Below are 25,747 nucleotides of genomic sequence, written 5' to 3'. Positions count from 1 at the left end.
ACGTCTTTAGTGTTGCTGCAAAAGGTTGGCAGACTCATCAACTTGATGTCTCAAACGTCATTTTACAATCAGTGAAAATACACATTTGAAATTCTCTCCAATAATAGGCTTCTTACATGCAAACCCATCTCCACATTCATGGACACCAACCATCACCTTAGCATAGACATTGGTGACACACTGTGAGAGCCCATTACCTATAGGTGCCTTGTCGGCCGCCTACTTTATTTAAGGGTCACTCACTCGGATATTACCCATGTTGTAAACCTCGTATCTCAATTTATGTCCTCACCACATCAACCTCATTGGCAAACATCTCTTCACATTGTGTGATACATAAAAAATGCTTTAGACCGAGGCATTCTATTATTTGCTCACAACTCCCTACAACTGCATGCTTACTGTGATGTCAATTAGGCCTTATGCACCACCACACAACACTCTACTGCTGGCTATTGTACCTTCCCTTGCACCTGTCCTCTTTCATGGTAAACAAAGAAACAATCTATTGTCTTTCACTCATCTGCCGAAGTCAAATACCATGCCATGGCTAATACTGTCAGTTAAATCACCAGTCTTCAAGTCCTTCTCATTGAATTAGGAATTTCACAACATCCAACTTAGTTGCACTGTAATGATCAAGCATCACTGCACATTGTCAATAATTTATTATTTCATGAACACACCAAACATGTGGAAATATTGCGCCTTTGTCTAAGACAAAATTCATAAAGGAAATATCTGCACTACATTGTTCCATCTCATCACCAACTAGCTAACATCTTCACCAAAAGCCTCCTTCTATAACCCTTTGATAACCTCACTTCCAAGCTCATAATTTTTAATATTGTATGATAAATTAATATAAAATAATCATATTAAATGTTTTATAATATAAAAATTCATAATAAATAGTTGTGTAATATCAATCCATACAGACATATATCATATATAAACCTTTATATATTTTTTTAAAAAATAGCATTAAAAAATATAAAAAATAAAAGAATAATTTTTAAAAGAAAAACAGTTCAGATCAATATACTAGTATTAGTTCATAACTGGTTCTTCATCGACTTGATCGATTCTTGACTAGTTTTTTGCTCTATCAATTTTCTAAGTATTTTGGATTGCTACCTCGCCGGTTTTCGTTACAACTGGTGAAACTAGTTGATCCAATCTGATTTGTAAAACCATACTTATAATAATAATTGAGATTCCACAATATGCAAGAACTTCTTTAGTTTAATAACATTAGTGAAATTCTCAGTTCATCCTTTCAAGAAACAAAACAATACAATATATAATAAATCGATTAAATAATTTTAATTTTGTTTATATTAGTCTTTAAAATTGATGTGAAGTATTAAAAATAATAAATTATTCTTTAAAAAGACTTAATTATTAAAATTTTATATTTTTATGCAATAAATAATTTTTTAATAAAATTTAATCACTTTAAATTGTTTAAAATCATTCTTTAAGGTTGATATTAAATATTTTCTAAATACATACCTAGACAATGATGATACTTTTATTATAACTATAAATAGAAAAGGATTTAGAAGAACTACCAATAGTAACCGTTCAATATAAAGTTACATGAAAAATATTGGCTAACTTTACTTAGTAAAAAATATTTCAACTTTAAAAAGAATTGACGACACTTTTTTTTGTTACTTTAATTTATGTTCAAATGAGAGCGATTAATATTTGAAAATGCAAAAGTGAGTAAAAGATTTAAAAGCTAAAATAGGTTAAAATATATCTTTTTCTTTACTATGAAATTATAAGATATTAAATAATTTGTTTATGTTGTAATTATAATTTATCATAATGAAAACAGTGTAATTTATATTTATGCTTTTTTTATTAAATCATACTGTGTCTAATTATAAATACATTCATACTAAGATACTTAAACTTTGGGCTAAGCTGATAAAAAAGACCCAATCACATTGATTTAAACAAATCAAATATAAAGTTAGAGCCTAGTTTAATATAATTTGGATTTAGGTTTATTAATTTTTTTATTTATCAAATTTAAAAAAAAATAAACCTATGTTTATAAACGTAGTATTTCAAAGACACTTTAATGTCAAAAAAGTAAAATAAAATAATAATTAATATTTTTTTATTCATAAAAAAGACTTAAGATTAGAAATTGTATCTTTAACGATGAAAATTTTATATGTTGCGCATTTAAAATATTACTCATAAAAATTAAAACTAGACAAATGTTATGTACAAGATGATAATAAATAAGATTTTAATTTTTAGGTATTATATGAGAGCTAAGTTTATAAAATTTAAGTTTGTCTCATAAATAATGAAGTTAAACTCTAAATTTGAAGTTACTTATTTAGCTAAACAAATAAACTTAATTAAAAATTTATTAAGCCAATATTAAATAATTTACAAATACTCAACTCTACCCCTTAATTCATATTCGAATTTTCTTTCATATGATATATTTATTACACGTATAGCCCATACAAAATTTACGAAAAATACATTAATTTATCCCTCTTTTCAATCATAAAATACTTTCTTTTTTGTGAACACGGCGGGTTACGGCACAAAACTACACACGAATAATACGATAAGAGGAAACTCTAATAAAATCTTGCTATAGTAAAACTCTACAATAACTAAGAGGAGAGTATTAGTCAATTAACTCTTCTAGTGTGTTCCGCTAGTAAGTTTCGGTTATATTTCTCTTTCAATTAACAATGCTGTGTTATTTTTTAAATTCATATACTTCTAATCAATGCAATTCACTTTTCACGCTTCGATTACTTGACTGCTTGATATGGTTATCAGTTGAAATTTTTCTTGTGTTGTCAAATCCATTCTTTTCGTCATTGCACCCCTCTTTGCAATTCTTTTTCTCTTGTTTCTGTTTTATTTCATTGCATGGCCACCATGGAAATGAATATTCAAACCTCTTTTTTTTGTCTTTATTTAAAAAAACAAGATTAAATTATAATACAAGTATTTGTTCAACAAAGTATAGTATTTTTATAATATTGTTTTAATAATTTTGATTAAAATACATTGTAGTTTTTATAATTTAAAACTTATTTATAAATTGAGCAAAACTTTAAAATAGTTTTTGAAATTGTAGAAGTAAGGTAATTTGATTCTTAAATTTTAAAAATGAGTTTGTTAATCTTTGATTTTGTCAACCATTAAGCATTTTAACTCAATTAATAGTTCTTTTCATAATTGTATTGACATTTGTAGTTAAATGACCCTTAACATACTAAAATGATGTTATTTTATATAATTTTTAAGACTAATTTAACCATTGTACATCACTTGAATTGTGTTCTTTTTCTTTTCCTCCACTATTGTTGTCATCACCCAAAACTCCTTCCCTTCATTTTTTAATTTAGTTATTTTTCATCCCTTCCACAATCTTAATCTCATTGTCGTTATCATCACCCCATAAAACTTAGTATTGTTATTACTGTTACCATAACACAACAAAAAGGGAGAATTTGAGAGTAGAAGGAGTAAAGGACAATGTCAATGATGCAAACATGTTTTGTGAATTTCATGAACTACAATAAAGGGAAAATAATGTTGCTGGAAGAAGAAAAGGGGAAGAGGGCTTTAAAAGAGGTGACAAATGGAAGGGTGAAAGAAGGGAGAGATGGTGACAAACAAGTTAGTCTCTAGGTTTGTGGGTAAGAAGAAAAGGAAATTTTAGGCGATGACAACAATGACACAATGGCAATAAAAGAGAAATAATTTAGTAGTACTGATGAATATCAATCAAATTAATCCCCACGTGAAATAAAGTCATTTTGACATTTTGAGTTTTACTTAACAATAAAAGTTAATAATGTTACGATAAAAATTATTAATTATACTAAAATATTAAACATTTAATAAAATTGAAGATTAACATATTTATTTAAAAAATTTAATGATCAAATTATTTAATATTCATTATCTTAAAAACTAATACGATAATTTATTTTTTATAAATTAATCTCAATGTTTAAAAAATAATACTTTAATTCTAATATGAGTATTTTATTATGTTTGATACTTTGTTAACAATTTTATAACATAAGTAATTAAACTATAATAAAAAAATTCATACAAATTAAAATATAAATTTTTAAATATAAAAATAATTTATAAACGAATATTGATTATAAGAATTAATATATATATATATATATATATATTAACCTTTAATTTTTTTAATTGAAGAAAAAATATTAACTTTCAAAAAAAAAATCAGAAGACTATTTAATTTGTTTAGTAAAAAAAAAAAAAGAGTAATTAAATAGTAAAAAGGGTGTTTGGTAATGGTAACATGGTATCCCAACTCTGGGATTTGGTATTTGTTTAGCTTGGACTGTGATCTGAAGCAGGAAGAGCAAGAGAATGGCGAGCAGGTACTGGGCAGTGTCTCTTCCCGTCCACAACTCTGCATCCACTCTATGGAACCAATTGCAGCAACAAATCTCCAACCATTCCTTCGACACTCCTCTCTACAGAGTAACCTCTCTCTTTCTCTCTCCCTCTCTCTCTCTCTCTCTCTCATTTCTTCTGTTTCTCAATTCGCTCCCTCATCTCTGATATCGCAGTTCAACATCCCCAACCTCCGCGTTGGAACCCTAGACTCTCTCCTCTCTCTCAGCGACGACCTCGCCAAGGTGATTTCTCACCAATCTCTTCTTCTGCTTCTCCATTTACCTTCTTTTTCTCTGTCATTGAATTGCGAGGCTGACAATGCGTGCAGTCCAACAACTTCGTCGAAGGAGTGACTCACAAAATCCGGCGTCAGATTGAGGAACTTGAGAGAGTTTCAGGCGTGGAGAGCGGCGGTCTCACCGTGGATGGAGTGCCTGTTGATTCCTACTTGACCAGGTTCCGTTTTCGTTCAACGTTTCGAATCTGTGATCTGTGTATGTTGTTGTTTGAGTCGCGTTTGTTTTTTGTTTCTTTGGTGGATCTAGGTTTGTTTGGGATGAAGCTAAGTACCCGACAATGTCGCCTTTGAAGGAGATCGTGGATGGTATTCATAGTCAAGTCGCAAAGATTGAGGATGATCTCAAGGTTTTCTTTCTTTTTCTTGTCACTTTGTTGTTGCAGCTGTCTGTTAGATTTAGGAATTAGGAGATGAGTTGTTGTAGCATGTGATTGATAACTTTTTTGTCCTTCCTTGCCTCTGTAGTGCTATATTGTTCCTTTATTGTGAGATGCCAACTAAATCATTCCTTTAATAGTGGCACAATATTAACTAGCATGTCCTAGTGCAAATCATTTACTTTTTCGTTAGTTAGGCTTTGTGATCGATGCCCGCGTATATGTTAGTTAATAGTGTGTCTTTTGCAAGCTTGTAATTAAGTGATGTGGAATTGATAATTCAGTCAGTGGAGACTTGTTTTTTTCTTCTACTTATTTGTTTTTGGGCTTGAGGGGAGGGGAGGATAGATGCTACATCCTTAAATTTAAAATTGATGTTGAAACAGAGCAAATTTAACCCGTCTAAATTGAATTTGGAGGGGTTCACATTAGAAGGAAAAGTGAGGGTTCTGAATCATTGATGAGTCAACAATTGATATGATTTGGATAAAATAAATGGACATTCTTAACAAATTATAGATTTGTTAGAATCTATCCCTATTATTTTATCATTCATACTTGAGATTCCTCACTTTTCTTCCCAAAGTGAACCCACACTTTTAGATGGGCCAAATTCAAGCATTTGAATCAGTTGTATGTTCTGTTTAGATGAATATGCTAATAGGATTTTGACTTCAATTTTGACATCTGATTGGGTGACCTCTGTAGTTACAATATCAAATTATCAATGGAGATCAGTTTGGCAATAGTTGAACTTAATCTAAGAATGGTTTTGTAGTCATATGATATGAGAAAATGGAATAAGATCACACTTATGATGATGGTTCATCGTCATATAAAACAAAAAAGATGCAACTTCTCTCTGTTATACCTTGCAGAGTCATAGAAGGATGGACCTTGTTCTCATGCTATCATGCTCCTTGATGGCTCTATTAGGGTTAGAGACCCCTTTATATTTTGTGCGACTTATAGTTAGTGGACCTTAGTTTGTCCAAGATTATGCAGAACACTCATTAATAAATTCAGCCAGAAGAAGATAAAGAGGGATGCTTTTTTGTTTTGTGGGTCCCAATTTGCAAATACCATGGGCCACTTTATCCTATGGATTTTACTGTTTTGATCCTCATCTGTGATATTAGTTTCAGCTTGGTCTCTCACTTTTGAAGGACTTCATTAGACTTCCTTAAGTTACATGACAATTTATTATGATCCACCTTAGCCATGAATGCGAGATACCACTAAAATTGTTTTTCCTTGCCCGCAATTTTGAATTGTTCTGTTTTCTGAGGAATATACTAAGGAACAACATCTCTGTTTATTTTGCACGTTGTAGATTAAATTTACTGTTTGCCACTTGAAACTGTCTTTTCATGCCAGGTTCGTGTTTCTGAGTATAACAATGTCCGTGGTCAGCTTAATGCTATCAACCGAAAGCAAACTGGAAGGTGTATGGATGTTGTTTATGACTGATGTAGTTTTCAATTATATTGTATTCTATTTCTTAGCTGATCTACTTGACTATTTCAGCTTAGCAGTTCGTGATCTTTCCAATTTGGTAAAACCTGAGGACATTATAATTTCAGAACATTTAACTACCCTCCTTGCCATTGTTTCCAAGTATTCACAGAAGGATTGGCTCTCAAGCTACGAAACATTGACAAGCTATGTGGTAAGAAATACCACATTCACCCAAATTTGAATTCTTACATAGGAATTGTCTATGGATCTTAATTGAAAAATGCACAGTCCCTGTAATTCATTTAAATAGTTTAATGTTTTTGACCCTATTGAATAATTCTGATTATGATTAGGATAATTATTTTAGGTCCCCAGGTCATCTAAGAAGTTGTATGAGGATAACGAATATGCTCTTTATACTGTAACACTCTTCAGTCGTGTTGCGGATAATTTTAGAACTAGTGCACGTGAAAAAGGGTTCCAAGTAAGTATTTTTCTTAATGTGCATATATTGTCTTTAGTTTGTTAATATTAGTAATATTTGTATTCTTTCTAGGATTTTAATCCTGGAACATTTTAATGGAAAGTTGTGGGATGGAGTAATGCACAAGGCATCTAATGCCACGTGTGAGTTAGTATCAATTCATGAACTGATGAAAGGTGTTTAATGGAATTTTATGTCATTGTTTTCAGATTCGTGACTTTGAATACAATCCCGAAACACACGAGAGCCGAAAGCAGGAATTAGATAAATTGATGCAAGATCAGGAAAGTTTGAGGGCTTCTCTGTTGCAATGGTGCTACACCAGTTATGGAGAGGTATTATTCATTTATGTATTACTTCATTTAATTTATAGAAATACCTTATAATATTATAAGGATGAATTTACTGGTAGTGTTAGAAAACCAATGAGATTATAGAAACAATTATGTTTAGTTATAGCTGACAATTTTCAAGCTGGATTTCTTTTAACATTATGTCTGTTTCTAGACTAGCCTATCTGAGACTGGCATTGCAGAGTGGTACTTAGTTTCTATGATAAAATTTAGTAGCATTTATTGCCCTTAAAATTTTAATTTTCTCACCCTTTATCACTTAACACTTATTCTTGCCTTATTATCCTAAAATACCATGATTCTTCTTGCAATCTTGCTCTTTACTTTTTACTTCATATTTTTCTGAAGGTTTTCAGTTCCTGGATGCACTTTTGTGCTGTGCGTTTGTTTGCTGAGAGCATTCTGCGATATGGTTTGCCCCCGTCTTTCTTGGTAATATATGCCCTTCTAAAATCAAAGTTCAGTCTTATCACCTGTGCCTCCCTTTTTTGAAATATTTATTACTGACCATTGGGTCTTGTGTTGATTCCAGGCATGTGTTTTAGCTCCTTCTGTAAAATCTGAGAAGAAAGTACGTTCTATCCTTGAAGGGTTGAGTGATAGCATAAACAGGCAAGTGGCTTATTAATAAAGCAAATGTACCATGTATAATACTTCATACTTCACCTGCAAGTTTCATCCAACCTATTTTTATAATTCTTTAAAAAACTTAAAACTCCAAACAGGTTTCACACTTTTACGTTAAGGAAAAGAGAATATATTTGGTGTTTTTCATTAGGTGTTTTTCATTGATGTTGACACTCTTTAGTCTTTACAGCTAGATGAAAGACTTGTAGGATACAGAACATAAATTTGTATGTGCTTTACTTATTGTATACAATTCTAACTCAAAATGACATAACCCAATAATAGTCTCTTTGTAGATAGTTATTTGAAAATCTCAAACTCCTATTATCTCTGGATTCTCTAGATATATATAAAAAAGGGGAAAATAATTGATTGAGATGGTAGAAAACCTTGAGTTTCCTAATGAATTAGATATTTCATCGTTCTAATTATGGGACAAAGAATGGCAATTTCTTTTCCATTGTCTTAGTGAGTCTCTCTGTGTGTACATGAGGCAGGGTATGAGTGATTCTGTTGAGAAAGTCAATCTTATGCGAGTCTTATGCGAGGAATAAGAGGAGTGGATTTTGATCAATGTTGATATGAATAGTTAAGATTAAAATATCAAGTTGTGTGGCTTTAAATGGTTCATGATTTCATTAAAAGATCATTTGGAGGCCACATGTCTATCTTAAAGTTACATAACTTGAAATCTTTAACTACTCTTATTACTGATTTAACTGTCAAGATTTATTCCTTATTAAATGTGTTGTATATTCTGATTACCTCTGCTCAAAAATTCAATTCGGGGACTTCTGACCCTGTATCATGCTTTTGCTGAACTTGCCTTCCTCAAATATTTCTGTACACACAGACAGTGCTTGTTTGTTTAATGTATCTTACTTTTTGCCTTTTAATATGTGACTATTTTACATACTCATATTGTACCTTAATATTTGCGTGCAGTGGATACTGGAAGATGGAGGATGAAGTAGGTGCTGGGCTAGCTGGCCTAGCAGGCGATGCTGACGCCCACCCTTACGTTTCTTTCACTGTCAATCTTGCTTGAGCGCTCTCAGAAACAGGTCCCTTCTCTTAATTTTTAGTCCGCTAAGGGCTCCTTTGGACAGAAATAATGCCGATGCAAACAGGATTTGGAGATATTGTACATTACGATCATATTTCATTCTTTGTTATTTATATATATAATTAAAGCAAATAATGTTTCAAGAGGGTCTAATAAATTTTAAGGGCAGCATCTGGTGTCAGAATTGACCATTAGCTGAAATTTTAATAAATTGTATACTTCCAATGAAATCTTTTTTACTACTAGCTGTTGAAATGAGTTAAAGCTGAAAGTCTTACCTCACTTATCTCTTTATATAGTCTCATTTTTGTGAAGTCCTAATAGATAGTGGGTTTATCTTGCCAGCAGGTTTCAATATAAAGAAAATAATGGGTGAGGTCTCATTTATTTTAAAAAATAATTAATAACTATTATATTATTTATTTATTTATAATATTTATTAAATTATTTTATTTAAATAAATTAAAAATTATTTTTTAAATATAAAAATTTTTAAAAATAAAAAAATTATTGATTTAATATATTAAAATTTTATCATAAAAATAATATTAAATATAGTTACATTAAAAAATATTATAAAATTTAATTTAATTTAATTTTTGTATTTGTTTATTTTTTTAATTAAATTTAATATAGTAAGTTGATAATTTATTATTTTAATTAAAAATTAGTAATAAATATTTTAAACTAAACAATAATTAAATAATAAAATACTATTTAATAATTTTTTTAATAAATTTAATCAATTTTAATATATTTTGATATTCTTTAATAACTTTTAATAATTATGGATTTATTATAGTTTAGGTTTATACATGGTATTTACTTTTAATATAAATATATAAAATCAAAAATAATTATTTTTTTATGAATTTTATATAGATCTATAAATATAGATAGATTTTTTATTAAAAATATAGTTATTAATATGTATTTGAAATTTAATAATTAGTAAATATTTATATAAATCAACAAATAAAAGTATAAATAAAAAATTAAATTATTAGTTAATTTTTTAATTTATATGTAATATATAAATATATTTTAATTTATCGTATTAGTAATATTTTTCTATATTATATTAATATTATAGTGTAAACAATTTTATGTATATTTGTTGATTTAAAATAATAAATTAATGAAGTAAATAAAATTATATATATAATATTGCATTGAATTTAAAATTTTATATTAAATTTTATAACAAATTTTTTATTAAGATAAAAATTTGAAAACAGAAGTTTTTTAATTTAAATATAAATTATATTAAATTCATATGTGTCAAAAGTTAAATTTGCAAACATACATTAATTTTTACTATGTCCACATGTTACTTTTCCACATCCATGAATCTTGTAATATAAAGTATTATATTTTATAATTTTTATGATGAGAATATTTATTTTTATTTTTTTTAACATAATAACTTACATTTAACTTATTAACAAATTTTGTCACTGTCATTTTTTTTTTTGAATTTTATGTGTTTACTGTAACTTTATTTATTATATATAAGATGTAACAAATAAAATATGATCTTCATAAAAATAAACTAAAATCTTTAATACTTTTTATAATTTTATAAAAGTAAATTAAGAAAAATAATAATATAAAAAATTGATAATATGAAAAAAATTATAGTTAATATTCAAATAATATTTTAAAAATTATTTATAAAATTATATAAAAATCATTATAATTATTTAATAATTATGAATAATATAGATAAAAATTAGAGAAATATGCAAAGTCATTTAACAATAAATAAATATATTTTTATTAATATTATTTAAAAACAATCATTATAAATATTTAATATTATATATATTTTAATTTATTTTTAAGCAATTTTATTGATTTACAAGTATATAATAGAAATATTATATAAAATAAATATTTTTAATAAATACTCTAATAATTATTACAATCTATATCAAATTTTTTTATATTTAGATTCTTTAAAAATAAATTAATTTTTGTGGCATATAAAGCCCTAACCAAACCTTGGCTTAGAGGGCTTTTTCACCATTACTTACATGAGTTAAGGTTAGGATTAGAATCGAGCCAAATAAATTTTTTATTATAAAAATAATAGATAAAAAATGATAAAATTATAAGTAGTATAGAAGTTATTTTCGTGAAATTATTTAAGTTCTCTGACCTTTTAAAGTTAATACTTTAAATTTTTAGTATGTGTTATAATTAATATCTTTAAATAAATATTTAAAAAGTATTTGAAATAACATTTTTTTCTTCAAAATTATACTTATTTATTAATAGATAATTTATGATTGACAAGTACAACTTCATAGCATATAAAATTATTGTTTTATAGTTTATAATGAGAATAATTAATGTGATTAGAAATTTACATTTTATTTTCTGAATATTATACAACTTACATCCTTTCAACTAAGTTATGACCCTTTCCCTATTTATGCATGAATGTTCAATTTTATTTTTTTAAAGCAAGTGTGATTTCGTTTTTCTTTTGTTGAAAATTGTAATCTTAATTTGTCCTATATATAGTATATACACTTGTTTTAGTTGTAATTTTTGAAGTAAAAGATAGCGTGAAATCAAGAGACATCAAGGATGAGGGACACTTCATGCAACAACAATGCTAATGAAGGGGCCACAACAACATCATCCTATTCCATACCCGTGTCCATGCAACAACACATTGATTAGAGAAAGGGCCTCAAGAAAGAAAAATAAAGGTAATGTATGCACCTCATTACCCAAAATTTGTACTAAACTCCCAAAGCATGAGCAAAACAACGTCACATGGTTAAAACTCAACAATCTCATTAACATTACCATTAAGAGTGGGTTTCAGCAATGGCAAAACCAGACTCAAATAAGAACTTAGAGATCTAAGTGAGGACGTGTTTTAGTATTTAACCCTAATCCTATGTTCCTAACAATGAATCATTATTTTTGGGCGTGTGATTAATCATCACTCGTGTTCTTATCTCTGAGGCTCGTGAATTTTGTTTAGTCCTATACTCATTTTTTCTGTGCCTACAAGGTAAGATTTTTATTTTGTATTTGGTTTTTAGCTATGAAGCACTGACTCAACATGGACACATGACACGACACGGACACCGGAACATGGCTAATGTCTAAAATATAAGACGCCGAGACACCGCTTATAATAAATATATATAAAAATTAAATATAATTAACATAAAAAATTTATATTAAAAATTAAGATTTGTTCATTCATCCTCTCTAAGATAAAGTTGTTAGACTTTACAATTTTCATATGATACCCTAACAAAAAACACTAAGCAGCATCATTTCACAATGTAAAAACTTTATCTCTTTACAAAAAGAAAGTCTCAAAATAAGAAGATGAATCAAATCTCTTAGGGATTGTGACCTCCTTGATCATCATCATTGAAAAACACAACCTCTAATTCCAATTCATCAAGTGAACTAGCAACTTCAAACATTTCACTCTCATCTAGTGATCCAAATGCATCTCCTGCTATGTTTCACATTTTTGTTTCCTCTTGATCATATTGTAGAGAATTTCTTGAAAGAAGACGGAGGTTATTATGAACAAATACTAAATCTTCTATCCTATGTGGTGTCGTCTTGTTTCTCTTCATAGAATGAATAAAAAAGTAAGTGCTTTAATTTCTTTCATAAAATGAAGAAAAACATGTTTGTCCAAGTAGTTTAAGGGAAACCTTTTGAAGTATTGGAGCATTAGCACCATGAACAAGCCACCAAGATTTTGCATCCATCTTACCCCTATCACTTAAAGAATCAATGTCATCAAAACCTTCTCTCCCGTCTAAAAAGTTTGCAAACTCTATATTCACTTGTTTCCTCACATCCATATCAACAAAGTATCTTTTGAAACATTTCATTCTTTCACAAGTCAGTTCTATATCTTGATGTGGAGGACTTTATTAGAATCTTCACTTAGCCATTCATAACTATAATATCTACAATATAAAAAAGTGGTTATAATAACTTATAGAAATTTAACTAAAAATTTTAATTATTGAAAATATTATTTAGAAATATAATTTATTACCTTGGATTTAAAGAATGAGCTAAACAATGGAGAGGTGTGCTACTTTTTGTCCAAAGTTCAATTAATATTGAGTGCACAACATTATAAAAGCTTGATTCTTCACTTTCTGCTTTTCTTTCATATCAATATATGACTTTCCTTACCTTTTTAATCATTGAGTCCCATATTTCATACCCTAAATAGAGAGATGAAACTTCCGTATCCGTTTTTCTAAGAACATCATAAATGGGACTGATGAAAGATAGTATATAATCAACCTTATCCCACCAAACATCATCCAATAATGTATCTTTCACAAATTTAGTTTTTTCAACATCATCTTTCTTGTAAGAAGACTATTCATCACTAATAACCATCTCTTGGAGTCCTTTCTTCAATTGCTTAAATCTCTTAAACATTACTATAGCAGAGGCAAATTTTGTTGGAGTAACCAAAAGCAATTTCAATAAGTTGAATGAATTGAAATTGGACAAACTCATAGTATGACCCATGATAAAGTTTTTTATGAACACAACATCTTCCGCTACTATAGTGATCCAAGAACATTCTTGATAAGCAACATTGTTTTTTTATGTATTCTTAGCTGCACATATACTTTTCAAAACAAGATTTAGGATGTTAACTCTCTCTATCCTTTTGTTATGAAGGAATTCCCAATGCCTGGGGGTATACCGGTCTGGCATTCTGATTTAGATACCATTCCATTAGATAGCATGTTTGGGTACATTGAAGCTTATGTTGAATGCCCTAAGAGTATAAAGAAACCCTTTCTTCCCTATCGGAATAAGGATGGCACTCTTATCTTTCCAACAGGCACCTTTGTTGGGGTTTACTAAGAGTGTGTACAACACAAGGAGTCCAATAAAAGAAGAAAAATCAGCCTCAATCATTAAACTTGCTGCCTTACATATATGTGCTTTATCAATCACAATTTGCACAACATTTAAGAGCCCAACCTCCATAATTGCATCTCCCATTTGTTTAGCTATAAAATCTTTATCTTTAATCTCATATGAGTATTCTATAGCCTTTATAAACATGGGTCCACTCTCTGTTACAGCCATAAAATTAATAAGAGACCTTCTTTGGGAATCACTCTATCTATTATCACTAATAATGCTCACACCCGACTCTGTATATTTTTTATTGGCTCTAATAGCCTCTCTACATGGTTTCTTTCATTTTGGAGCAAGCTTGTTCTCAACTTATTATAGCCCAGAGGTTGATATCCACTTATATAATTATTGGCAGCAAAAGAAAAAGCTCTCCTATAATGATGATTTCTTGCTAAATGAAAAGGCAATTTTGATGAATAAAACATCCTAACAATTTCATAATCTAATGCCTCTCTAGCTTGTATATTGAAAGATTTTTCTAATAGTCCAGATGTTTTCCTCTTTTTGAGATCAACACTATCATTGGTGTCCAAGAGTGATTCATTAGAAACTAGAGGTAAAGGGACAAATTTTGTTTGACTTTTCTATCTTCAATATAGCCTCATTGTCTATCTTTTTTAAATTAACAAGTTTTGAGAGTGTAACCTTTTGACAACTTCTAACTCCTTTTCATGTGATCTTTAACAAATGTGCATTTACTCTAGTATAAAATCCATTGAAAGTTAGGTCACAAATATGACATTTGGCTTCATAATTTCCACCACCTACACCCACACTTTTTGTTTTTGTAACATAATTTCATAGGAGTTTAGTGTCATCTTCTTGTAAGGGTTCACTAGAAGTACTCATTTTTACAAAATTTAAAAAAATGAGTGACTATATAGCAAGACATCTGCAACCACAACTTGCAAAAATAAGACTTAAAAAAAATTGTTGGTCTTGACAACACTTCCAAATTTTCAAATAATAAACACATAGGAAAACATAATCTTAATAATAAAATTTTAGGAGAACAAACTTATCTATTATTATTATAATTATTTTTCCATGCAAACAAACTTTTAAATTTTAATAGTCGACCATATTGTCATATCTTTTATATTATTATTATAATTATTCTTCCATGCAAAAACAAGGAAACAAAAAAAAAAGAAATACAAAATGACAAGAAAAAAAAAAGATTGATAGCATAATAGAAGCAAAAACAAGGAAACACAAATATCAACCCCGAAATACAAACAGAAACAGAAAAAGAAACACAAAATAAAAATCAGAAAAATGAAACAGCAGAACATAAATATAAACCTTATAAAAGAAAAAGAAAAAGAAAAAAAATAGAAATATAAACAGGAAATGGAAACACTAAATAAAAATAAGAAAATGAAATAAAAATGAATAGAAAAATAAAAAACTTTACCAGTAAAAATGAAAAGGATTAATTGTCACAACCCTTTTTTTTATAAAGGATCAATGATATCATACTTAACTGTTTCTAATATAAATATCATTAACAAGATAGTACAAGTATATTACGATTAGTATAGTCTTTAAAAGAAATTTTGACTTAACGTTCAAATCCACAGACTAACAAAACTCTGAAGACATTTTCATATAATACAAAGATGATATAAGTGTATATACATCATTACAACAGTTACTCCAAATCAAAATATTAAGTCTGTAGTCAAGTGGCTTAGGTTCACACTAAAACTTAGACTACTAAAAAAAATTAAACTACATATCCCTAAATTCTTCGGCATGAACTACTCTTTAGCCAAACTCTCCAGTAAGTAAATTGGACACTCCACCTGTCACCCTTGCTCACGTACCATCATACGATCATTGCAACACACATAACAACACAAACAAGCGCAAGGGTGAACTTATATAAATAAGAATCATAATTATGGAATATAAAAATATTAGAACATTGGTATAATTCATATAATTCACAACAGTCAGTACAACAACTTCAATCAATTTATACAGAATGTTCAGCCCATTTCCAGCCCATCTAATGCAAGTGCAGCAATTTAGTTTGCATCTGATTTCACAGCCTAAGTAATCCAGAGGAACTATTTCGGTCTAGAAATGACCTATCCTAGTATTTGGATCCAGACAAGTACAACTTAATATCCTAGGCAGCTCTAGGATGATAAAGATGAATCTGATGCAGCACAGCTAAATCATCATATTAAAGCACAGCAATTTTATTCTCAGTCTCATCAATACAGCAATGCATACACTTTCATCCAGCTTCAATATCACAATAATACATACAATATCATAATAATACATACAATATCACAATAATACATATATTCACAACAAAACTAAGCATTTCGCATTTTAATTAAACATTCCAGTACATATTACATAATGAAACTAAGCCGCTTAAAACATTATTTAAGTATTTATGCGTATTTTAACATCCTCAGCATATATAACACAGCATTGCAGCACATCATGTTCTATCACAGCTTTCCAAACAATTATCATACAGCAGAGAAATATGCTCAACCATACATACTTTAGGTTTTACCCTAAATCTTGTTGATACAACAACTGATCCTCAACTAATACAAGATTATTTATCGTATGAACCAAATCAGCTTAGTTAAGCAACAGAGAAATCTACTCAACTATACTACTCTGGGTTTTAACCTAGAATCTGACCATTCAACGACTTATTCTCGACTATAACAGAATTAAGTTCACAATTAACTCTATAATTATTAAACAAATAAATCGGCTCAGACAAGCTCCCCTTACCTGGAACGAGTTCCAAGGTCTTGCTTCTAGTGAATCTCAAGAAGATAGATCAAGCATTTGAGTATGAGATACGACTCGAATGGTTCATATCTACTCAAAACGACATAGTATAAGTTTCTCAAGAAAGAAAGAGAAGGAATCAAGGTAAAAATCAGAAAATGAGCTCTGAAAACTCACCTAGATCTTGATGAGATATACGATCTCACATTGATCGGGAAAGAATTCGGCTTCAAGAAGGTTTTCTCTAAGGAAAAAAGTGAGAGAACGAGAGAAAATGAAAGAGAAAAGTTGTCTGGTGAGAAAATGAACGTTTCTAGTGCTGAGGCTCCTTAAATACCCCTCAGATCTATGTACACTCGCTTAAGCGAGCTCCTTTCTCACCTGGGCGAGTTCACTCTTTCCTAGGCGAGAAAATCAGACAGTGAAACCTCCCAGATTTCTGAAATTCTCACTTGAGCGAGGAACACCTCACTTGAGCGAGATCAGGTCCAAAGAGCTGTCTAGTTTTCTTGTTACTCCTTGCCTAAGCGAGGTTGCCTCTTGCCTGAGCGAGATCCCTTCTCGCCTAGGCGAGGGGACAGTTGGAGAGGCCTCATCTTGCCTCGCTTGAGCGAGAACACTCCGAAAAGCTCAATTTTGCACAACTCAGTCTCGCTTGCACAACATACTTAACATTCAATCCTTAACCCACACTGCTAATCACCTTCAATAACACCATTTAAAAAGAGTAATGCTTATATAAAGTACTTGATATCCAATCGAAACTTTCACTATTAGTCTTACTTAACGATCAACTAAACGGTACTACAATTCAAAACTTTCATCCAGTAACTGCACAGCTTACCCATTCACAATCCAGCATATAGAATTTCATACTGTCCAAATATATGTAACATGACTTAATAGGAATAATTTATTTATAAATATGCTGGCCTGACATTAATATTACCCAGAAAAAGAATGACGAAGTGATGAAAACACTTGAACGGGCAACAAGATGAGAAGAATGTGCAGACTGCAGAGAGACCCAACACAGAATAGGAAGCAAACATGCTGAAGAAGGAATAAAAAAAAAGTAAGACGTGCTGAAGAAGGAATAGAAAAAAAAAAGTAAGAGTTTTAAAGATTTTTTAACTTTTTCAACTTTTAACTTTTTATTTTGATTTTTTTTTTTTTTGGAATGAGCCGATTTGAAGTCGTATCTTCCGTCTCCAACTGTGTCTGTGCCGTGTCACAGTCAAAAAAATATTTTAATTTTTGGACACTTATAAAAAGTGTTGAACTTGTGTCACTGTAGTGTCTATGAGTGTCGGTGTCGTATCCGTGTCTGACACCTGGACTCTTCTACCGCTTGAAGCGTCGGTACTTCATAGGTTTTTTTTAGCTTAGGGTTTACTTTCTTCTTCTTCTTTTTTCCAATTTTTGTGTAATATTTGTAATGTTTATTTTGTTTTACAATTTTGAAAGGTTCAAAGAAGGAAATTATGATAAAAAAAAAAAAGGGAAGTTATGCAACTGCAAAATTATATTTTTTACTTTTTAGGGTTGTTTTATGCCTTAGGGTTTTGTAAAATATAAATTTTTAATATAATTCCTCTTTTAGGCTTGATGGAACACCTTTCAGACTAGTAGCTCTTCTGGTGTGGAGGTAAGTGTAACTGTGTAAGTTGTAAGCCTGAAAGGGGAAAACTAAAAACCTAGAAGGAGTTGTGGAACTTGTCGCATATCCGGTATTATTCGGGTTTTTTAATATATCAAGTTAATCAATTTTTGTTGTTTAATGATTTTTCTTTTATTGGACTACTTGTTCAGTTTTACAATTTTTGTTTACGTACCTAATTATGTGGGTTTCTATGTATGAAATTATATTAAAAAAGATTTGTATTATAATTCTTTGTTATAGGATATGTTTCAAGTAAAGTCAATAATTGCTTATTCAACTATAAAGGTTTGTAACCATTTACATCTCTTTCATTCAATTTTTGATGGTTCATGTGAGTAGCAGGAAATAATGCCTTTATTGATTTCATGATCTATTCTTCTTGTAAATGAGATAGCTGGACAATGTGAAAATTTTCATTTACTCGATCTATTGTTGCAAAGGGACGGCATGACAAATTGATTTACAGTTGAGCTTGACGCTGCATAGCTGCTGGAGAGAGCCATGACTCTATTAACAATTATTAATACTGACCAATTCATTTTCAATAACGTAACAAAACACGAGGGTTTTGACCACCGCAGTTAATTTGAGTTTGGTTTCACGTTATAAAACCCTATGCGTAAATTCATTACAAAAACTACAACAAATAGCATTTCATTAAACTTAATCCAGGTCTAATCGAACATGAAACCAAACATGTACTTAAAAGTAGTTACCTAGCAAATCCCAACCAATTTGCTAACCCACAGCTAGTCAAACGATGAAGGTACAATAGTTGGTGTAACCATCGGGAGTGGTATCAGACATGGAATTACAGTAGATGAAAGCATCATAATAATCATAATTTAAAATAAATATCTTTTTTCAAGAGAAATAGTCAAGTAAATTTGGAGTAAAATTGATCTCAATCAAGGAATTTGCATATGCGTCCATGCTTATGCATAGACAAGAAAACATGTGTATTCCCGTTTGACAGCGGCATGTAGTGACCCTAACATGCAAAATTATATCATTCCTACCTACAAGTTTTCAGGAACAGGAAGGATGCAAGCAAAACCATCCTCCCAAAAATTTAAAATACTCAAATACAAGGAAGAAAAAAAAAAAAAGGAAACAATGTCCGAACTTGAAAAGAATATCCAACCAAGCTTGAGTTCCACTCAAGCAACTTCAGCAGTTCTCTGTTTATTTATGGTCCCTATTCACTGGCTTTCTAGATTTCTTAAACAAACTATCGAGTGTGTTATCATTGGACATTCTATGCCTTTGCTAGCTCAGTAGGAGCAGGAGCAGGAGGAGCTGCAGGTGCAGGACCACCAGTGGTTGGCCTGGGAAGCAAACAAAAAGTCATTAACACAACCTATTGAAGAACATGATATAAATGAAAGCAAGGAACCCTAACATAGACTAGCAATTGTATAAACTTACAGTCCCACAAAAACTTTGAATGCATCATATATCCCCCACTGGGCTCCAGTAAGAGTTCCAATCATAACAATACGGAGGGGCAGACCACGGGTAAAGAGACCCCACAAACCAAGCTTCTTCACCGCCTGCATTATATGGCAGATAACATCAAAGAAACTTGTCAAAAACAGGCATAATACAAAATAATTACACAGAATATACACCAAGTTTGACACTCACATCACCAACAGTAGCTCCTTTGGCATTGTTCAGGAAAGAGACGAGATTATCAGCAGGATGAGACACAATAGCACAAAATACACCAGCAATATATCCACCAGCAAAACTGACACCAAGTTGCAGACTTTTGCTGCAGTCATTCTTTGGTGTAGGGATGGCATGCTTATAGATCAGCTCAACAATGGTCTCAAAAGAAGCAAACTTCATCATTGTGTCTGCAAGAAAGAAAATTTTTTATATTCGACAGGTCTCATTATCAGGTGTCAGGACCTTTTACATTCCACATGAAATAAATGAAACAAAGCTCAAATTAATATAACAGAGCATCAAACTTCACCAATATTCACAACAAAGAGTTCCATCATTTCTCAACAAACAAAAATTACAATTTTTTAACTGAATAGAGGGGGCATAACAAAAGTACTAATTCCATAAAGAGATAAAGGTGGCATAAATGTGACAAGAAAAACTATATATGAAACACAATTCATAACTAACCATGCTTTGCTTAGTTTACAACATCAAAGAGCTGAGAACCAGTAACGCATTTTCAAAATAATAATATAATATCAATAATCAGTCTTTTACAATCGAATGCATACAAAATCTGCTATAAACAACAACTATTTCTCACCAAATAGAGGGCATTTTACCAGCAATTATACAAAGGAATTGATCAAGGAAAAACACAATCAGATCACCAGAAAATTTTGTACAAAGACAGCATAAGGAATGGAATAAATTACATCCTTGGCAAGCTTTTGAACAACAGTTTTAAGGAATTATCTAAAACCCAACTAATCAATTCATCATCATAGTCATACTTCGGTAAATAGGAAACTGTTATTAATACTAAATAATAAATTTTAACTTCAAAGCAGATTAACAAACAAGAATATTCAGTTTTCAAATGTGAAATGAAGTGCAAGCGTGCAACAGGGAAGTTCTACCCTGGCTCAATAATCAAGGACATGTGAAGTAACATGACACTCAAAAAATAGAAGTATGGATTAAAACACCTCTTTGGCAACGCAAGAAATAGCCATTTCAGCAAGATGGCACTTAATGCAAACTACAACATTTAAAATGGTCAACTTACATGGAATTTGTCGTCCCCAGAGAGGCACTAATCCCTTGTACAACCTGAAATCATAAGACATTTCATTAGATCACATCGTAATCCTAATTCTAAGCATAGATCAACTTAATACAATCACATTCACACAGCATCCACCAAAACAAAGTAGGAGTTAACAGCATGTATAAGCATACCCTGCAGCTCCTTCAGATTTGACAAATTTTGGGAACCCATCAGCCATACCCCTTGCAAAACCAGGTTGGGTTTGTACACGGACCTTCACGGCCTCAAATGGGCAAAGTGCAACATCAGCAATGACCTCCGCAGACGCTGAACCAGCAAGGTATATCAAGGTCTTGTACTTGCTTGCATACTCTGGGCCAGCAATATCAGAATAGTACTTCTTAAAGAATTCATAGAATCCAAATTTGCAAGCACCCTGTGCACTGTAACCAATCAAGGTAGGCACCCAGCCGCGGAAAAAGCCCCTGAATCCCTGCTCCTTAAGCAAAACACCAAAACCAGACGAGATGCTCTTGTACTTGGCAGGATCAATCTGAAGTCAAAAATAAATCAATTCAAACATTAAAACACAAATCCTAATAACACACCAATCCCAACTACATAAATTCCAGTTCAGACTCATTAGGTATTAACATTACAACACAAATCACGACTGCTCGTTACAAATTCAACCCTTCAAAATGGACAAACTTCCACGTACGCTATCAGGGAATCACGGTCAGCACCTAAATGGAGTAAAACACCGGGAAAACCATAAAATCTAGAAACCCCAAAATTAAAAGGACGAAAACAGCGCACATCCGAAACTAGAAATCACATAAACAGAAAACAAAATCGAACTAGAAAAAAGAAATCTCACGATATACGATGCAAGCAATCCTTCAACTAAACATAACCACCACGCTCTCAACAGATCTAATTAACAAAACACGAAACCACAACCTAAAATCAGAAAGAAAAACATCAAGGGAAATCGCAGATCTAATGTTAACAACCACATTAAAAAGCCAAATGCTATCAGATACAGCACAATCGAGCAAAACAGAGTCAAATCAGAGCACAATAATCCAGATCCAGCGATGGAGAGAGAGAGAGAGAGAGAGAGAAGGACCTGCATATTACACTTGACCAAGTCAAGAGGAGTGACGGCCATGTGAGTGAGACCACAGCTAAGGATTCCACCGGCGGTGCAGGCGGCGTAGAAGGCAGGCGAGTACATCTCGATCTTGCGAGACTCGCTGGGAGAGCGAATCATGATGCCGCTCCCACGCGATCCGACGGACGGCGACGACGGAGAGTCGACGGCGGCGGAGGCAGCGGGGGAACTGAGCATGCGGTGAAGCGGTAGGGTTTTGGGAGAGGAAGAGTAGAGGAAGGTAGGGATGAGAGAGTTGCGGCGAGAAGAGTCGGGGAGTGCCATTAGGTCAATGAGACAGAAAGAAAGGTTGAAAGGGTTTGAAGAAGAAGACAAAGTGTGTCCGAAGCGTCAAAGGAAAGCGAGAGAGAAGGTTTAGTGTCTCTACTCTCTCCCCCAATGCTTCGCTGCCAAAAGCCAAGCGTAGGGTGGCTGCATCTCGCGGGTTACTTTATATTGCTGTTGCCAAATGTATTGCGCACAAAATGCCCCTCTAACTTCTCCTAATTACCGTCTTGACACTGGGGAACACCATTCCCCGATTTTAAAATGACGAGTCAAATCTGAAATTCAACTTGTATTTCGGTCTGTAGCCACCCCTCTTTAGTTTTTACATTCGCAACTACTCCTTCTATGAGATGTACATTTGATGCTTCCGTTTTTAAAATAATTAATAACAGTTTAACTTCTAACAAAATTTGTATCGGTCAGAATAGAGTTCGTGATCCATTTTTGAAAAGTGTCTAAAACCTCTAATTGGTACATAAAAAGTAAGGAATTATTTTTAGTTTTATCCTTAAAAAATGTATTAAAGTTACTTCTTAAATATTACTTTATTATTTATTTTACATCCTTTTTGTTTTTTTTTCTCTATAACTTTATTATTTAAATCAATAATCGTAAATAAAGTTATACATATAAAAATTAGTTACATTACCAACAGATATTATTTAAGCAAAATTTTGTATTTAAATAAACTGATCCACCACGTATGCAACTCAAATTGAATCTAAATTAAATTAAATAAAAAAATTAGTTAAGTTATAGTTAAAAAATTAATTAATTATATAAATCATAATATTCTTCTTATAATTTACATATATTTTTACTTTTCATTCAACTTTTTATTTTTCTCTTTTTTAAACTATGTTTTATAATAAAATACGGTGAATCACACGTTGAGTAGCTTTTAAATGTTCTTATTATAACTATCAAATTTATAATTGTTACACTTAATTAATTAATTGACAACCTTATTTCTTATTATATAGTTGAATAACTTGTTATTTTAATAAAATTTAAGTTTTTTTTTCTAAACTACATACTAAATTATTTTTCACTCTCCTCATTTGTTATCCAAAAAATATTATTGTTAAATTTGTTTAGCCTCCGTAGTTATTTTATTATTAGTGGAGGCAAAATATTAAATTACTAAATAGCCAGTCACAAGTCCATTGTAATACTACTGGGTAATGGTCATTTCTATAACAGATGAGAATATAAGAGATTGTTTGCTTTCATAAAACATATTTTGTTTTTTTTTTTAATTTGTAATCATAAAACTATTATCTTATTTTTATTTTTAATTGTTCATAAAAATAATTTTTTAAAATGAAAAATAAAATAATTATTATTAAAAATAAAAAATATTTTAATAATCCAAACAACCCTTAATCTCTATAATTAAGATTGACATGCTTGGTGCAAGTAATTGCATGTAAACAAGGTATTCTTGTTTTTTTTTTTATATAGGCAAAATAAATATTATTAAAAAGAGTTTACGGGGAACTCAAAACTCATATACACAGAAAAAATTACTCACTCAGAGAAATAAAAAACAAAAATATACTTATATAAAATTAAGACAGATGCAATTTCGTGGGTTTAAATACCAATCAGCTAACATAATAGCTTCTCCCTTACTAACAAGTAATAGTCATTTCTAGGATTTCAGAATAATAGAATCTAGGACCTCCCTCTCATCCAAAACACCATTTGAAAATACAATTCTATTTCTATGTAACCACAAAGACCACATTATACTTATCCAAACAATTAATAAGCATATTCCTTCTCTTTTACTACAGCCAACACCAACCCAAGAAAGCAAGTGAGTCGATAAATCTGAATGCAAAACTAGTGAGAATCCAAGCCAACAGGCAGTAAAGTACCAGATTTGAGATGAAACTGAATACGTTAAAAATAAATGAATTGGAAGTTCCTCCAAACCATGACAGAAACAACAAGTTATATCATCAATTTGAACACCACGATCAATCAATAAATCTTTACAAGGAAGTGCATTCAACAAATTGTCAAGAAAAAATCAGACACTTAAGAAGGACCTTCTCTCTCCATAGCCTTTGCAAGGCATCTGTCGTACACTGATCTACACTATTAGGACCACCAAAAAGTTCAAATAGTCATGAATACACAGATTGCACTGAATAACAACCTGAAGAATATGCCCTCCATACCCATTTATTTTCTTGTAATAACTTAATAGAAACTCCATCCACAAGCTCCAACAAAAGATTAAAGCACGAGATCTCATCTTGAAAGAGTCCTCTTCGCCAACTAACATTCCAAACCCACCTAGTACCATTATGAAAACCATTCTCCAATACACATGATTCAGCATTCCTCACCGCCGCAAATAATCGCGGAAATGCTTCACACAATCGCACCCCGCCTACCCACTTATCTCTCCAAAAAAGAGTTTGTAAACCTGCACCCACACTTCTATCAAACTTCTCATCCAGTCATGAATTCCCTTTGATGAATAACCTCCAGCAAATCACGTCACCACAAAGAACATCTGTTGTGAACTGATGAACGCTGAATAGAAGAAACTAATCTTCCATATATAGATTCCAACACCCGCACCCACAATGAACTAGAACAGTTAACATCTCGCCACAACCATTTACTAAGAAGCGTCCAATTAAACCACTGCACATTCCTAATGTCCAAGCCACCATTCTTCCGCGGTCTACATACCGTTTTCTATTTCACCCAGGGGATTTTAGATCCATCCTTAACACCCTTCCATAAAAATTCCGTTGGATAGTGACAATCTCCTTTATTAACGACTTCGGTACCTTAAAAAAGGATAACGAGTGCAATAGCATAGAATTAAGAACGGCATTAATCAAAGTCACCCTACCTCCAATCGATAAATACCTATGCTTCTATGACGCTAACTGCTTTTTAAGAGCCTCTAACACACCCTTCTATGCACTAAGCTTTCTTGGGTTAACACCTAACCGTAACCCGAGATACTTTAATGGGAAACTACCAATCTTACAATGTAGGAACTCCGCAGCTAAGTTTTCAAAGTCATCACCAGTGTTAATCCCCAATACAAAAGATTTATGGAAGTTA

The 25,747-nt window shown here is 31.1% G+C and overlaps 2 protein-coding genes across 2 annotated transcripts; one reads left to right on the top strand and one right to left on the bottom strand.

Moving 5' to 3' along the window:
• The first annotated feature begins 4,379 nt into the window (after positions 1-4,379).
• On the top strand, positions 4,380-9,183 carry LOC113863346 (V-type proton ATPase subunit C-like). Its single transcript, XM_027496902.1, has 11 exons — positions 4,380-4,518; positions 4,608-4,676; positions 4,763-4,890; positions 4,980-5,079; positions 6,487-6,554; positions 6,637-6,778; positions 6,935-7,051; positions 7,261-7,386; positions 7,753-7,836; positions 7,937-8,016; positions 8,977-9,183. The coding sequence occupies exons 1-11, from the start codon at positions 4,405-4,407 to the stop codon at positions 9,077-9,079; spliced, it is 1,131 nt and encodes a 376-aa protein (XP_027352703.1). The 5' UTR covers positions 4,380-4,404; the 3' UTR covers positions 9,080-9,183.
• A 10,129-nt stretch (positions 9,184-19,312) lies between these two features.
• LOC113861418 (mitochondrial phosphate carrier protein 3, mitochondrial-like) lies at positions 19,313-22,789 on the bottom strand. The gene is made up of 6 exons (XM_027494220.1): positions 22,340-22,789; positions 21,399-21,760; positions 21,226-21,269; positions 20,127-20,341; positions 19,908-20,032; positions 19,313-19,807 (listed from the first exon to the last, which is right to left on the bottom strand). Exons 1-6 carry the CDS (start codon positions 22,646-22,648, stop codon positions 19,738-19,740), a joined length of 1,125 nt encoding a protein of 374 aa, XP_027350021.1. The 5' UTR covers positions 22,649-22,789; the 3' UTR covers positions 19,313-19,737.
• Positions 22,790-25,747: the final 2,958 nt, after the last annotated feature.

This window comes from Abrus precatorius, unplaced genomic scaffold (assembly GCF_003935025.1).
Source record: "Abrus precatorius isolate BTA unplaced genomic scaffold, Abrus_2018 Scaffold3, whole genome shotgun sequence".
NCBI lineage: Eukaryota > Viridiplantae > Streptophyta > Magnoliopsida > Fabales > Fabaceae > Abrus > Abrus precatorius.
The sequence above is the reverse complement of the archived record's forward strand: the minus strand, read 5'-3'. Positions and strand labels throughout refer to the sequence as shown.